The sequence below is a fragment of the Cololabis saira genome, chromosome 6, assembly GCF_033807715.1.
Source record: "Cololabis saira isolate AMF1-May2022 chromosome 6, fColSai1.1, whole genome shotgun sequence".
NCBI classification, from domain to species: domain Eukaryota; kingdom Metazoa; phylum Chordata; class Actinopteri; order Beloniformes; family Belonidae; genus Cololabis; species Cololabis saira.
Genome location: NC_084592.1, coordinates 47541652 through 47556844, shown reverse-complemented (window position 1 = coordinate 47556844; position 15193 = coordinate 47541652). Strand labels below are relative to the sequence as shown.

The following is a 15193-nucleotide window of genomic DNA, read 5'->3' as shown; positions in this document are numbered from 1 at the left end:
CTCGAGCTGAATTCTACAAATCTGTTTCTTTTAGATCTGTCAACACGGTTTTGCTTTGTCTTGCGTGAATAGATGTATTTGTTGCTGGATCGTGATCCGCACCAGATATATGAGGAACAGAACTGTTTTATTCCTTCCAAGGATCAAGTCTGCCATGATGTTGGCAGGAAACACGTAATAAAACCTTCCAACGGCTCCTACTGAACAGTTCCCTGAGCCAAAGCAGCCGACGACGAGACAGCAGACGCTTTCAGACGTGTTTGGAGAGAATTGTGTTCCCCTAAAATGAAGGAAGTACAAATGACCAGTGAAACATTTACTACTGAAGCTTTACTTTTAGCACAATCATCATTTTATAAGCTCCTATAATCTATTTCCACAGAATCCACAAAACAAAGAAAACATATTCATATTATATGAGCAATGTACACTTGTGATGGAAAACACAATCAGAACATAATGCTCTCCTGCCGGCAGCAAAGTCATGATATTAGTTTCCCTCATAAGCTTCTACGATTCCTCCATTACGTCTGAGCTGGAGGAGATTATTCTCCTGTTTCCAATACTTCTAGGCACGATATGTAGTTTTACTACTTCCTACTCCTTTTCAAGCATGTTAATTATGATGGATGCATGTTTTTTTAGATTTTTGTCTTTTTTTCTTCTTATTTACAGAGGCCCTGTGCGAAATGGCCGGGGGGGGCCCTCGCGCAAAATTTTTGGGTTTTTCGGGTCGGATTGGGTGTCTATATGCGCAATTTTAACTCTCCAATTATCAAAATACTGGATACCTTCCCCTGCCTCATCATCATCGGGGCCCCACGGCTGCTTGAGACCCGGTCGGATCAGTGATTTTTGTAACAAATTTATCAAACGAGCCTTTCAGAGAGGCATTAAACTCTTCCATTTTCTTTAGTTTTTTTCTTTTTTCATCCCCTGATGGAAATTTCCTGAATCTGTCTCGTTCTCTCCACATTGTGTGACAGTTTGTTCCAACTCCACCCGTCTGGATCAGAGCAGTTTGTGTCTGCGCTTGGTCTGATCAGTTGTATTGAACAACAGACACGCGCATCATTGCACATATATTTATTGATATGCACAGACTAGTACACATTAAGGTCTGTAATGGAACGTGACTGTTGATATTTATAAGGGAAAAAACAAAAAAAAAAAATTATAATTTTGAAAAAAAAAAAACAAAAAAAAAACGGCCTCTTGGGGCGCGAGGCCCCGTGCTCCCGTGGCCCCAGTGATTGTGCACTTTGTGTGTCTGTTCTTTGCCGTCTATTCTCTATTTTCTATTTTTATTACTATTTTATTGATCGTTCTAGCATATTAGTGATTTTATTGTTTCTACACTTTGTACTGTATTTACTTTTGGTATTGTTTAATTTTATTGTATACTGTACAGCACCTTGGGGTCGACCTCGGCTGAAGCTGAACAACTGTTACACTAGGAATTCAATTCTGAGATACATTTCCTATTTCAAGGTCATGTTGAAGGTCAAATTTCATTTTCAAGGTCATTTTTTTGCCCAAAAAACTCCATATCTCTAGAATGAAGTCACATAGAATCATTATATAGGGCTCTAGACCCATATTTTCACCCCCAAGGAATGCAGTTTCCTGTTTATTGGACATGTCAATATCACTGTAGTGTTTATTCATTCATTCATTCAGGCTTAAGATGGACACAACTTCAGAACTAAGTCACAGTGAAAGAATAGGATTTTATTAAAATAACACACAAAACATCAGCTGTGCATATTTAAACTCACTAACACCTACAATTCTGCCTCTATCGCCTCGTTATTGATTCATTTAGAATTTTCTGCAAACCGGCCACTAGGGGGCGTCCCCATTTGTTTGCAGTGGTTTTTGAAAACCTTATGTCCATAACTAACACCATGCCAAATATCAAAAACCTTTCACCAAGTGCTCGGTTTTCATGAATTCCCTCCCGGCTAAGCAAACAATTTCATTTTAACTCATAATCTTGTCTATTAGTAATAATAGCCACTCCTGGTCTTATCCCTGAATCTACTGCGGCCGACGGCCCGACCCGTCACCGCTGATGGGAATGTTCTGGTTTGAAGGTTCGTGATGAAGGAAGCTCTCAGAGTTTTTGGGTAAAGAGGAAGCGTTTTTTTTTTTAGGGTTCCTCTTATGTCAATTTATTTTAATTTTCATTTATTTATCTTATTTAGTTTTTTTAATTTATTTTAATAAATTTTTTTTGTTGTTTTTGCATGTCCTGTATTTTAGTTTATTACTTTATTTTCCCTATTATTGTCTTCAGTCAGAGTTTGATTGGTAATTGGTACTTACTTTGGGACCTGTTTATAATTATGTATTTTGCAGTGTGTGTTTTTTTTTTTTTTGTAAAAAAAAAAAAGAGGAAGCCGTTATCTCTCTGGGGGACGAACACCGCTGCGTTTGATCAGTCAGTTTTTATAGAGGTGGAGATAAGGGACGGGGGGGGGTTTGAAAATGGATCTCTTTGAATGTAGTTGTCGGGTTCTTTATTACAACACTGATTTAACACGTGCAGAATTGTATGTATTTGTGTGCATGACAGGTGTGTATGAGAATAACCTCCGTGTGTGTGTGTGTGTGTGTGTGTGTGTGTGTGTGTGTGTGTGTGTGTGTGTGTGTGTGTGTGTGTGTGTGTGTGTGTGTGTGTGTGTGTGTCTGGACGTGGAAACCCATCCCTCTCCTGAAGCGTCTCGGCTCCACCGGCCTGGCTTTGTATCAGTGAGTGAAACTCCATTATAGGATGAAGCAGGGCCGCGATCCAGACCATAATGAGCAGCCAAGCTGTCTGCTCACATTAATCATTCTCTCTCACACACACACACACACACACACACACACACACACACACACACACACACACACACACTCACAAACCTCCATTATCAGTGTGCAGGATGCTCTTATATCTCCGTTACACCTCCACACTCACAGTCCAAGAACAACAGAGGACAATTAATCGTGTAATTTTGGCGCAATTTATGCCATTCCTTCAGCAGTTAATACGTCCCGAACCGTAACATGCACCCAGGTGTGTTATACATCAAAATGTGCGTCTCCATCTTGCGACTACACGCATTACTTTTCTCTTTCAAAAGTGTTACCGTGGCGACGCTAGACGGCAACAAGCGCGCCCACCCTTCATCTGATTGGTTCAGACAGAAAAAACTTTGTGACCCATAATACGGTTTGACGTACATGAACGAAAATCGGTACACACCTGTATCATGTCACAACTTAAAGAAAAGTCTCTTGGTGCCGTGGCCGAAACCGAACAGGATGTCGGCCATTTTGAACATTTTGAATTAATCGCGTAATTTTGGCGCAATTTATGCCATTTCTTCGGCAGTTAATTCAGCCCGAACCGTAACGTGCCCCCAGGTGTGTTATACATCAAAATGTGCGTATTGATCCTGCGACAACACGCATTACTTTTCTCAGTCAAAAGTGTTACCGTGGTGACGCTAGACGCCAAAAAGCGCGCCCCCCCTTCATCTGATTGGTCCATATTTGACAGTTCCCCAAAAGGCACCAAATTCTGCACCAAGCCAGGCCTGGTGATAAATTTGATATTTAATGGTTTGCATTAATGGGCGTGGCCTAACGGCTCAACAGCGCCCCCTAAAAAACCTTTCTCTGCCATAACCTTTGAACGGGTTGTGATAAAGACATGTAGGTGGTGTCATCGGACTCGGTATTTAGTCCTTGACCTTCATTGCCTTAAAGTAGCCCCGCCCCTTCTTCTGATTGGTCGATATCTGATAGTTCCTATTTTCTGCCATAACTTTTGAATGGTTTGATATAGAGAGTCGTGGGTGGTTTCATCCACTAAATGCCCAGGTCTGAAGAATCTACATCAAGTCATACAAGCTTCCACTGCAGCCTGAACGTGCACAAGGGTGGAGGACCGTTCATCGCTGCTTGCAGCTTTAATTGTATTATTAGTGCTATTATAGTATATTAGTATAATTATAGTGTTATTAATACATGATGATATTATGCATATATAAGTGAGAACATGAGGACGAGTACCAGGAGATCCTGTTACTAAGAGAACGACCTTCACTTGCTCTCATGTTCATCCAGAGACGCGAGGACGTGAACCAGGAGAGAGAACGAAGGCAACGGCCTCTAATGGATGAAGCATCATCGCGTGGGAGCCGTGATTTGAAATGTCAATTAAATGCGCGACGGTGCGGTCGCGTCATCGGCCCATTGTTTTGCTGCAGCCCAGAGGCGTCGGCTGTTTATCTCCGTCAGACGTTCAAGCTCACAACATTCATCTAAGGAAGAGATGGTTCGCCGTGATAAAAGAAGAGAAGTATATACGAGAGAAAATACAGAAAATATCCTCTATCATACTACCTTTAAGGGTTAGTTTAGGTCGGGGGTCGGGCAACCCGCGGCTCTAGAGCTGCATGCAGCTCTTTAGCGCCGCCCTAGTGGCTCCTGGAGCTTTTTCAAAAATGTTGGACCTTTTTTTTCCTTTTTTCCTTTTTTTCTTTCCTTTTTTCTCTTTTTTTCTTCTTTTTTTCTTTTTTCTCTTCTTTTTTTCTTCTTTTTTTCTTCTCTTTTTTCCTCTTTTTTCTTCTTTTTTTCCTTTCTTTTCCTTTTTTTCTTCCTTTTTCCTTTCTTTTTTAATCTCAACATTTCGACTTTTTTCTGGACATTTCGACTTTTTTCTCGACATTTCGACATTTTTTTCGAGATTGTAATTCAACATTAATCTCAACATTTCGACTGTTTACTCAACATTTCGACTTTTTTCACAAAATTTGGACTATTTCCTCAACATTTCGACTGTTTTCTCGACATTTAGACTTTTTTCTCGAAGTGCATATGGAAAAAAAAAATCTCCCCCAGTTATAACTAATATAGAAACATGCAGCATGTGTTTCTTCATTCTAAGGCTTAGACAAGACTTTTCATTTTTTGCGGCTCCAGACATATTAGTTTTTTGTGTTTTTGGTCCAATATGGATCTAAAACATTTTGGGTTTCCGACCCCTGGTTTAGGTAAATGAGGACATTAAACTCCCTCTTCATTCATCAACTTCCCTTTTGTGATTGTTAAAGTATTTAGAGTTGAATTGGAGCAATCCTCTTCCACTTTCTCACCTTCCCCTGAGGACGATTCTGTCTCATTCTGGTTATAAGTTCATACCTTTATTCTTCACTGAGTCATTTGTCCGGCGCATCCTCATGTCCGCACTAATGGCCCTTTTCCACTAGTACCTACTCAGCGCGCTTCAACTCGCCACGCCCCCGTCTTGCGCGGGGGTGTACGGGTAAAGGCTGGCCAAGCAGATACTTTATCTGTACCTATTGTGCCGAGGTTCTAAGCGTGATGAGTCGGCCCTGGATCCGACGTCATCACACTACAGGCCACTGATTGGTCGGGGGGCCGGGCCGTCGGAGTTATCGTTTTACAGACTGCGAAAAATAAGCTTAAGAGAGACAAATGGATCACTGCAATTCATAGAAACAACTGGATTGCAGGCACCGAAACGTGGATTTGCGGTTCCCCTTTTGTATCAGGTAATGTTGGATTTTTGGGTAGCTAACGTTAAACGGTCAAATCATAAAGTTCGGTGTCCTCATCACTTTAATTTCTACAACAAATCCTGCCTTGAAGTCGGACCAAGCGTCAAGACTTTTGTAAGCCTTCAAGCTTTGCTTCGTGTATTTCCCCGGTGTAGAAATTAAGTACATATAAATGTCAGGAAACTGGATTCGTGGCCAAATATTAATGTCCATGGACCACTGGTTCTTGGTAACTGTACCAAATATTAATGTCCATGGACCACTGGTTCTTGGTAACTGTACCAAATATTAATGTCCATGGACCACTGGTTCTTGGTAACTGTACCAAATATTAATGTCCATGGACCACTGGTTCTTGGTAACTGTACCAAATATTAATGTCCATGGACCACTGGTTCTTGGTAACTGTACCAAATATTAATGTCCATGGACCACTGGTTCTTGGTAACTGTACCAAATATTAATGTCCATGGACCACTGGTTCTTGGTAACTGTACCAAATATTAATGTCCATGGACCACTGGTTCTTGGTAACTGTACCAAATATTAATGTCCATGGACCACTGGTTCTTGGTAACTGTACCAAATATTAATGTCCATGAACCACTGGTTCTTGGTAACTGTACCAAATATTAATGTCCATGGACCACTGGTTCTTGGTAACTGTACGGGTCACTGTCAAGTCCAACTGACGCTAATTTAAGCCCAGAATCGGCTGTTATCCCGTCACTAACACACTAGTTGCAGACATTTTTGACACTCAGTGCGAGTAAGAGGGCGTGGTCCAGTGGGGAAATGAGCTCAATGCATACCCTCTATATCAGTGATTCTTAACCATAGGGCCGCGGCCCACACTTGGGCGCCACCTAGTGGGCCGCAAAAACATTTCAGTTTTGTACGTGTGGGCCGCGAGGACTGCATAGCAACTCCCGACCAAATGAAGAGAAGACACTCAGCTAGCTGTACGTGTAATAGTAAGAGAAATGGTGTGTATTTACAGAGTAAATCCTTCATTTTGCACAGAGTAGGTTTAGATCCGCCAGGATCAGGGATCGATTACTTGGGTCTGCGCCCAGAGCGAGCGAGCTCAGCGTGATCATTTATCCCGACGCGTCCCCGCGGCCGGGGAGGTCGTTGCCGCTCGGGCTTGCGGGCTCCGTCGTTTACTGCTGAAGGATTGTACATGTAGATGCAGGGCTGACGTGTCTGCTGGACTGGACTGTTCGGGCTTGCAAAAGCATCGGAAAGACTCGGCTGCTCCGCAGCCAGAGAGCTGCGGGCTCGTGCCCGTCTCAGCTGATCAGGCTCGGATGAAACCTGACGCGCTGAGTCCTCTGACAACTGATTAATGTAATATCTTAAATAAAGTACAGTCAAACTAAGTTTTGTTCCCGCTCTATTTTTGACATTGGTGACATTCTGTATATGCATGCATCTTCTCAATGCCTCCACTCGCTTGACACTGTTTATCATGGTGCATTGAGATTTATTACGGATATGAGAGCTCTCACTCACCATTGTACATTAATGCCCGGGTGGGTTGGTCGGCCTTGTCCACTCGCAGGCTCAACCACTGGTACACTTTCGTCTACAAGGCTATTCTTGGTCTGATTCCAATATATTTACAGTCATACATTGACCGTAAAGAATCAGGAGGCTACCATCTACGCTCCCAGGAGCGTCTACTACTATCTGTCCCTAGAGTGCATACTGAGCTGGGAAAGAAGGCCTTCAGGTATGCTGCGCCTTCCTCCTGGAACCAGCTGCAAAACACCTTGAATCTCAGAGAACTGGTCTCACTTAATGCTTTTAAATCGCTCCTGACAGATCTTGAGATGTCCAATTCTGTCTGCAAATGCTATGAGTAATGTCAACAGTGTTTTGTTTTGTTATGTGTCGTGTCATATGTCATGTTACTGTGTTGCTGACTGTCTTGGCCAGGACCCTCTTGTAAAAGAGATTTTTAATCTCAACGAGTTTTTGTTTCCTGGTGAAATAAAGGTTAAATAAAATAAAATAAAAATAAATTTTTAAATAGACACTTGTGTGTGTGTGTGTTAAGGCGGCGCTCCGTGTGTGTAGACGAGGCTTTTCCACACGGCGCGCCGTGTGTGTGTTTTAAATACAGAAATGACACACCAAACTGAGGGTGCGTCTTTCCACACGGCGCCCGTATGGTATGGTTGCAAGTAAAAACAAAAAATATTGTCCGCAAAAAGCTAAGATTTCTATTGGTGGTATTGCAATCAATCAGGTTTCATCCACCAAATTTCTAGGTGTCTTTGTGGATGAGAATTTGTCCTGGAAAGAGCATATACATTCTGTAACTAACAAAATCTCTAGATCCCTTGGTATCATCAGAAGAATCAGAGGTTTGGTCCATCAGGCTTGTCTCGTTACTCTGTATTACAGTTTAATTTATCCTTATCTCATTTATGGCAACATTGTTTGGGCAAGCACATATTCATCAAATCTACACAAATTACTCATTACTCAAAAGAAATTTGTAAGAATAGCTACTTCTGCCTCCTATTTGGCCCCATCTGCCCCTTTGTTTAAAAAATTAAATTTATTATCCATCTATGATATTAACATACTTCAATCATGTGCTTTCATTTACAAATGCACTTATCTTGCAAATAGGCTTCCAAGTACTTTCAAAGATTTTTTTAAGACCAATTCGCAAATTCATAACTATAATACCAGACAATTTGAGGATCTCCATTCTTCATTCAGTCGTACCAATAGCACTCAGTTCTCCATCAAAGACAGAGGTGCCTCACTCTGGAACTCTCATATACTTATCGCAAAATCTTCACTGTCTATTAATAGTTTTAAACAGAGATTGAAGACCAGCCTTATTGACCAAGCGTCTAGAAGTGCTTCCACTTAATATGGACTCACTTCTGCACGTGCACACCGAGAAATTGTCTGTTTATATCCATCTTTTTTGAATGCTGTTTTTTTTTGTTTGTTTTTTTTGTTCTTGCTATTAGTTCAATACAATCTATTTTTCCTGGTGAGAACTTTGAATAAGCCCATTTAGGGCTTCCTTTCTCACCTGCACATATTTTCATGTTTTTTTTATGTTTATTTAAACTTTTGTACCGTTTTTTTTTTATGTTGTGCAAATAAACAAATCAAATCAAATCAAATGGTCATCAAAATACGGTAATTAGCTTGACTATATACAGAGATGAGAAGCGTAACAGGTGGAAAGGAAAGTTCAACCCGGAATGGACAGATTCATCCTGGTTCAGTCTTCACACTGGGACAAAACCAGTGTCTCATACGTTCAGAGACCGTGGCGTTCAAAGTGCAAAAGTGAAACGCCACTGAAACAAAACACAATGTTTTTCATCAAACATATTCACTCAAGTCTGAACTGAAGTCACAGAAAATAAACTGACCATCTTAAAACACCCATGTTTGGGTCCAGATACAGCTGTGAGGCAACTTTCTCCACAATGAACATAATTAAAACTAAATATCGTTCCAGGCTCACCAATGTTTATATTCACTTATTATAAAAATGTGTTGAGACAATTAACAAAGAAAAGGGGAAATATATATTCTATATATTATATATAGCCTATTATGATGTCCTGGACCTTCGCTTGAGTACATTTTCTCTAAATGGACCTCTTAAAGTTTTAGTTGAATACCCCTGCTATGAAGTGTTAATATTTAATGGGCCCCGGGCCACTCTGTACTAAAAGAATTGGTCATAAAACAGTTGAGGAGTGTGAAAAGTGAAGGAACAGGAGAGAGGACTGTGTTTCACCTCCTGGCAGATGGAGGTGTGTTTAATGATGTACTAGCTTAGCTGATTGTTGTCAAACCATAATAATAGACTCTGCGAGTAAAGTAAAGCTATTAACCAAGGAGCGACGGTGAACTTTTACAGAACTTGTGGAACAAAGCTGGTGCTTGGTTAATGTTTGAGAACAATCCAGGTGCTTTTCAGCAGCGAAGCCCTTTGAAGTGCTGATAAAGCATTGTGGGCCGCCAACGATGCAACCGCGCACCTCTCTGGCGCTGCGGTAAAGAGAGGAACACAGGTGGAACCAATCCCAGTAATGGGATGTCTTTGGGAGGAAATGGAAATGGTTTCCAGTCTTCTGGCTGACACGGACCCGGCCAATCAGCTGGAGAGTTAAGAGATGCTGCGTAACTTACTGACCCGTCCCTGAGAACCACGTGCTAGCAGCAACATTTGGGTAGGAAACACTTTAGTACTGTAGTACTGTAGTACTGGCTGCCCTCTCTCCACACTGGAACACCTCCCCCTCCCGTTGTCAGAAAAAAACCCAAAATATAATAAAAGACACCTCACACCCCGGACACTCACTGTTTGAACTGCTGCATTCTGGGAAACAATACAGACTCTTACTTTTAAGACTTTTACCCGACAAAAAAACAGGAGCTAATGTGCAATAACAAAAATGATTGTATTTTTGATGAAAGTTCTTGGTAACTGTACCAAATATTAATGTCCATGGACCACTGGTTCTTGGTAACTGTACCAAATATTAATGTCCATGGACCACTGGTTCTTGGGGTAACTGTCCCAAATATTAATGTCCATGGACCACTGGTTCTTGGTAACTGTACCAAATATTAATGTCCATGGACCACTGGTTCTTGGTAACTGTACCAAATATTAATGTCCATGGACCACTGGTTCTTGGTAACTGTACCAAATATTAATGTCCCTGGACCACTGGTTCTTGGTAACTGTACCAAATATTAATGTCCATGGACCACTGGTTCTTGGTAACTGTACCGAATATTAATGTCCATGGATCACTGGTTCTTGGGTTAACTGTACCAAATATTAATGTCCATGGACAACTGGTTCTTGGTAACTGTACCAAATATTAATGTCCATGGACCACTGGTTCTTGGGGTAACTGTACCAAATATTAATGTCATGGACCACTGGTTCTTGGTAACTGTACCAAATATTAATGTCCATGGACCACTGGTTCTTGGTAACTGTACCAAATATTAATGTCCATGGACCACTGGTTCTTGGGGTAACTGTACCAAATATTAATGTCCATGGACCACTGGTTCTTGGTAACTGTACCAAATATTAATGTCCATGGACCACTGGTTCTTGGTAACTGTACCAAATATTAATGTCCATTGACCACTGGTTCTTGGTAACTGTACCAAATATTAATGTCCATGGACCACTGGTTCTTGGGGTAACTGTACCAAATATTAATGTCCATGGACCACTGGTTCTTGTTAACTGTACCAAATATTAATGTCATGGACCACTGGTTCTTGGTAACTGTACCAAATATTAATGTCCATGGACCACTAGTTCTTGGTAACTGTACCAAATATTAATGTCCATGGACCACTGGTTCTTGGTAACTGTACCAAATATTAATGTCCATGGACCACTGGTTCTTGGTAACTGTACCAAATATTAATGTCCATGGACCACTGGTTCTTGGTAACTGTACCAAATATTAATGTCATGGACCACTGGTTCTTGGTAACTGTACCAAATATTAATGTCCATGGACCACTGGTTCTTGGTAACTGTACCAAATATTAACGTCCATGGACCACTGGTTCTTGGGGTAACTGTACCAAATATTAATGTCCATGGACCACTGGTTCTTGGTAACTGTACCAAATATTAATGTCCATGGACCACTGGTTCTTGGTAACTGTACCAAATATTAATGTCCATGGACCACTGGTTCTTGGGGTAACTGTACCAAATATTAATGTCCATGGACCACTGGTTCTTGGGGTAACTGTACCAAATATTAATGTCCATGGACCACTGGTTCTTGGTAACTGTACCAAATATTAATGTCCATGGACCACTGGTTCTTGGTAACTGTACCAAATATTAATGTCCATGGACCACTAGTTCTTGGTAACTGTACCAAATATTAATGTCCATGGACCACTGGTTCTTGGGGTAACTGTACGGGTCACTGTCAAGTCCAACTGACGCTAATTTCGAATCGGCTGTTATCCCGTCTAACACACTAGTTGCAGACATTTTTGCCAGTTGGATGTGTTGCTACTCAGTGTAAGTAAGTGTAAGTGAGGGGGCGTGGTCCAGAGTAAGGGGGTGTGGTCCAGTGGGGAAGTGACGTCAATGCATACCCTCTATTGCTGGTATGTCTGAGTATTATATGAAAAAAAAACACACACACATATGAAGGTACGCACCGTTGCAGATCAGGCCGTTGTACGTCGTGCAGACCCAGTCGTGGCATTCGCAGCGCGGCCCGTAGAACTTTCCGGGCTCGGTGGCCTCGCAGACGCAGGTGCCGCACTCACATTTGCCCCGGCCGCTGCAGATCTTGCCATCGGTAGTCCGGCAGCGGCGCGAGGACGATTCCGCGGAGAGCCGGCATCCGCGACCCACCTGGCTGAGAGGAAGTACAGCAGGTCAGCGCTTCTGCTGCTCTGGAAACTTCAGCGTTTATAATAGGGATGGCCAACCTGCAGCTCGCGAGCCGCATGTGGCTCTTTTCCCCGGTGTCATGCGGCTCTTGCAACTTTATTTGACAGGTGCAGTGAAAGGGCCAATCCCAATACACCCCCTACTTTCTACCACTAGCCCTCCCTCACTACCACTACCACTAAAAATTAAGCCACAGATTTTAGGGCCCTTGTAATCTTCCCAGAGCCCAGTCCCAATACTCCCACTACCCCTACTTTTCAGCAACACCCCTAAATTTTGGGTACGTAAGCGACTGCGTAGTTACGTTTGCACATACGTCACAACATATCAGGAAGCCCAGAGCTAAAAGCTGTTTTAATTTCCGCTGTAGCGCTGTTAATATGCCACTTTATTAAGTTTTAATATTTTTTCAGGTGTAAAAGTAACCGTTAAGATCCCCAACCTGGGCTCAGTTTATCCAAATAACGTCTGTTAAGAAATTTGCTCCGAAAATTTCGGGATGAGAACTCGGGAGCTGATTTATGGTTCCTCGTTAAATCGACGCAGAGCCTCCGCCGTAGGGTACGGCGTAGGGTACGGCGTAGGGTACGGCATACGGCGCGTCGCCGCGTAACCTACGCCGTAGGCTCTGCGATGGTGTAATGCGGAACCATAAATCAGCCTTTATTCTGGCGAGGTTTGAAAAAGACTTCGCAACTTCGAAAAAACGATGCAAATAAAAAAGCCACAACGGAAGTGAATTACCGGGGACTATTTTTGCTGATGCACCGGTGTTTTTTAATGTGAGAGGAGAAAAAGGAAAAAATGACACGTAGCGACGTTGAACACTAACCTGTTCACTTTTTTTCTTGTTCGTTGTTCTTCTTATTCCTCGCACTTCTTATTTCTTCCTTTTCACTTACGTCCTCTTCGTCTTCTTCTTCTCCTCTCACGTAAAAAACACCGGTGCATCAGCAAAAATAGTCCCCGCTAATTCACTTCTGTTGTGGCTTTTTAATTTGTTTCGTTTTTTTTCATTTGCAGCAGCGTTTATTATTGTATTTGCAGCGTTTCTTTAATTTGCAGCGGCGTTTCTTTATTTTTGCAGCGTTTCTTTAATTTGCAGCAGCGTTTGTTTCTATTTGCAGCGTTTCTTTAACTTGCAGCGGCGTTTGTTTCTGTTTGCAGCGCTACTTTTATTTGCAGCAATGGCGGGTCTCCGCCACCGTAGTGGAGCGACTGTTTAGGTCAGTTTTAGAAAAGCAATCCCTACACGCACAAATAAACAGCCCCGATTAAAACCTTATTAGACAAAAGCAGCAGCTGTTGGTTTGGAATGTTTTGCTTGTGAAAGTGTTTCCCTTGGACGCCGTCTGGCATTCTTTCTATCCTGGACGTTTCTTTATGTTGGTAAGCTGTCAGGTTTGGATGAAGGAGATTTATTTCAAACAAACAGCTCAAATGTTGCTGATGGTGAATCACTGAAATGAAACTCCTGGTGTTTCTGTTTCCAGGTTTTGGGAGGCTGTTACACAAAGTTCATTTATAACGGAGTCAGCAAGTTTTCCTCCTGGAATCTTCACATTCAGACGATCGTCTACAGCAGGGGTCTGCAACCCAAAATGTTTTAGATCCATATTGGACTAAAAACACAAAGAACAAATATGTCTGGAGCCGCAAAAAATGAAGTCTTGTGTCAGCCTTAGAATGAAGACAACACATGCTGCATGTTTCTATATTAGTTAGAACTGGGGGAAGATTTTTTTTTTGCATTATGCACTTCAAGAAAAAAGTCAAAATGTCGAGAAAAAATTTGAAATGTCGAGATTAAATTTGAGATTAAAAAGGAAAGGAGAAAGGAAGAAAAAAGGAAAAAAAGGAAAAAAAGAAGAAGAAAAAGAAGGAAAAAAAAGGTCAAACATTTTTGAAAAAGCTCCAGGGAGCCACTTTCTTTTAGCCGCAGGTTGCCGACCCCCGATCTATAGGTTCAAAAGCAAATACAAAGAAATGATTTGTGCCAAAAAAAAAAAAAAAAAAAAAAAAAAAAAAATGTATGTATATATATATATATATATATATATATATATATATATATATATATTTACATATTATTATAATTATTTATATTATTATTATTTATAATGCTCAGGTATAATATTGTAATGAAGTGCTGTAGTATTTTTATAATGTAATAACAGGTATATATTTTTTGATAAAGTAAAGCTTGCTTTTATATGTTTTTTTATTATTTTGTATTCAAGCAAAATTGAAATAGAAACAATCGGTAGGACCTCATACGTTTTTTACTTCCAACTACTTCTTTTCGGCCATGAAGGTTTATTTCCTTTTGATTGTGTTTAATGAATGTTTATTTGTATTCTTTTTCTGATGTTTTGTGTAATTGTTTTTTTTTTCTGTGTTTATAATTAATATGCTCGAAATAAGGATTTCAATTCAATTGAATGGTCAGTGGTGATTTGAGCACATTATTCTCTGAGGCTCAGCTTTACGTCTCAGCTGATCTTCATCAGCATCAGCGTTGACGGTGAAGGACGGACTGATATCTGTTGTAAATATCAACCTTTTCTAACTCTCCCATGCTGTCTAAGGCCCCGTTTCCACGGAGCAAAAACGCTGGTGTTTTCATGCGTTTTGTCCGTTCATTTACACGAAAACGAAGCTCAAAGTATCCAAAAACCATCATTTCTGAAAACTGGAGATTTGGAAGCAAACTCTGTCTCCACGTTTGCTTGTAAACGGAGAGAAACGGACATTTAGGCTTCAGAACGTCACATTATGAGACAGAAACGTCACCAGCGTCATGAGTGACACCTGTGGTTACAATTAGTTTGTAACCGTCAATATTTTCTTGTATTTTACCTGTTTTATATTCTAAAGTCACACTTAAAAGTAACTCCACTTCTCTGTCACTCCAAACCAAAGACTCTGGTTCATCTTGGAAGTAACTGGAAGTTACTCGTGTCATTTGTTGATGTTTTTTTCCAGGATTCTGATTGGCTAGCATGACTTTATCTTCTCGTTACACTGCCCCCTGTAGGTTTGGCTGCTCACAGCACCTTAACAGATATTTATGCAGGTTCCTGGAAATGATGGGATTTTCAAAACGTAGAATACTTATTTTGGTTAATTACACTACAAACGTTGTAATATTCCTCTTGGCTGATTAAAGTTT

General features: G+C 41.1%; 1 protein-coding gene across 1 annotated transcript in view; it reads right to left on the bottom strand.

The window, feature by feature from the left end:
- Positions 1-15193, bottom strand: part of itgbl1 (integrin, beta-like 1) — a 61709-nt gene that overhangs the window by 43490 nt on the left and 3026 nt on the right. Inside the window, exon 2 of the mRNA XM_061724670.1 lies at positions 11784-11986. Coding sequence (XP_061580654.1) covers positions 11784-11986 — 203 coding nt within the window. The remainder of the gene's footprint in view (positions 1-11783; positions 11987-15193) is intronic.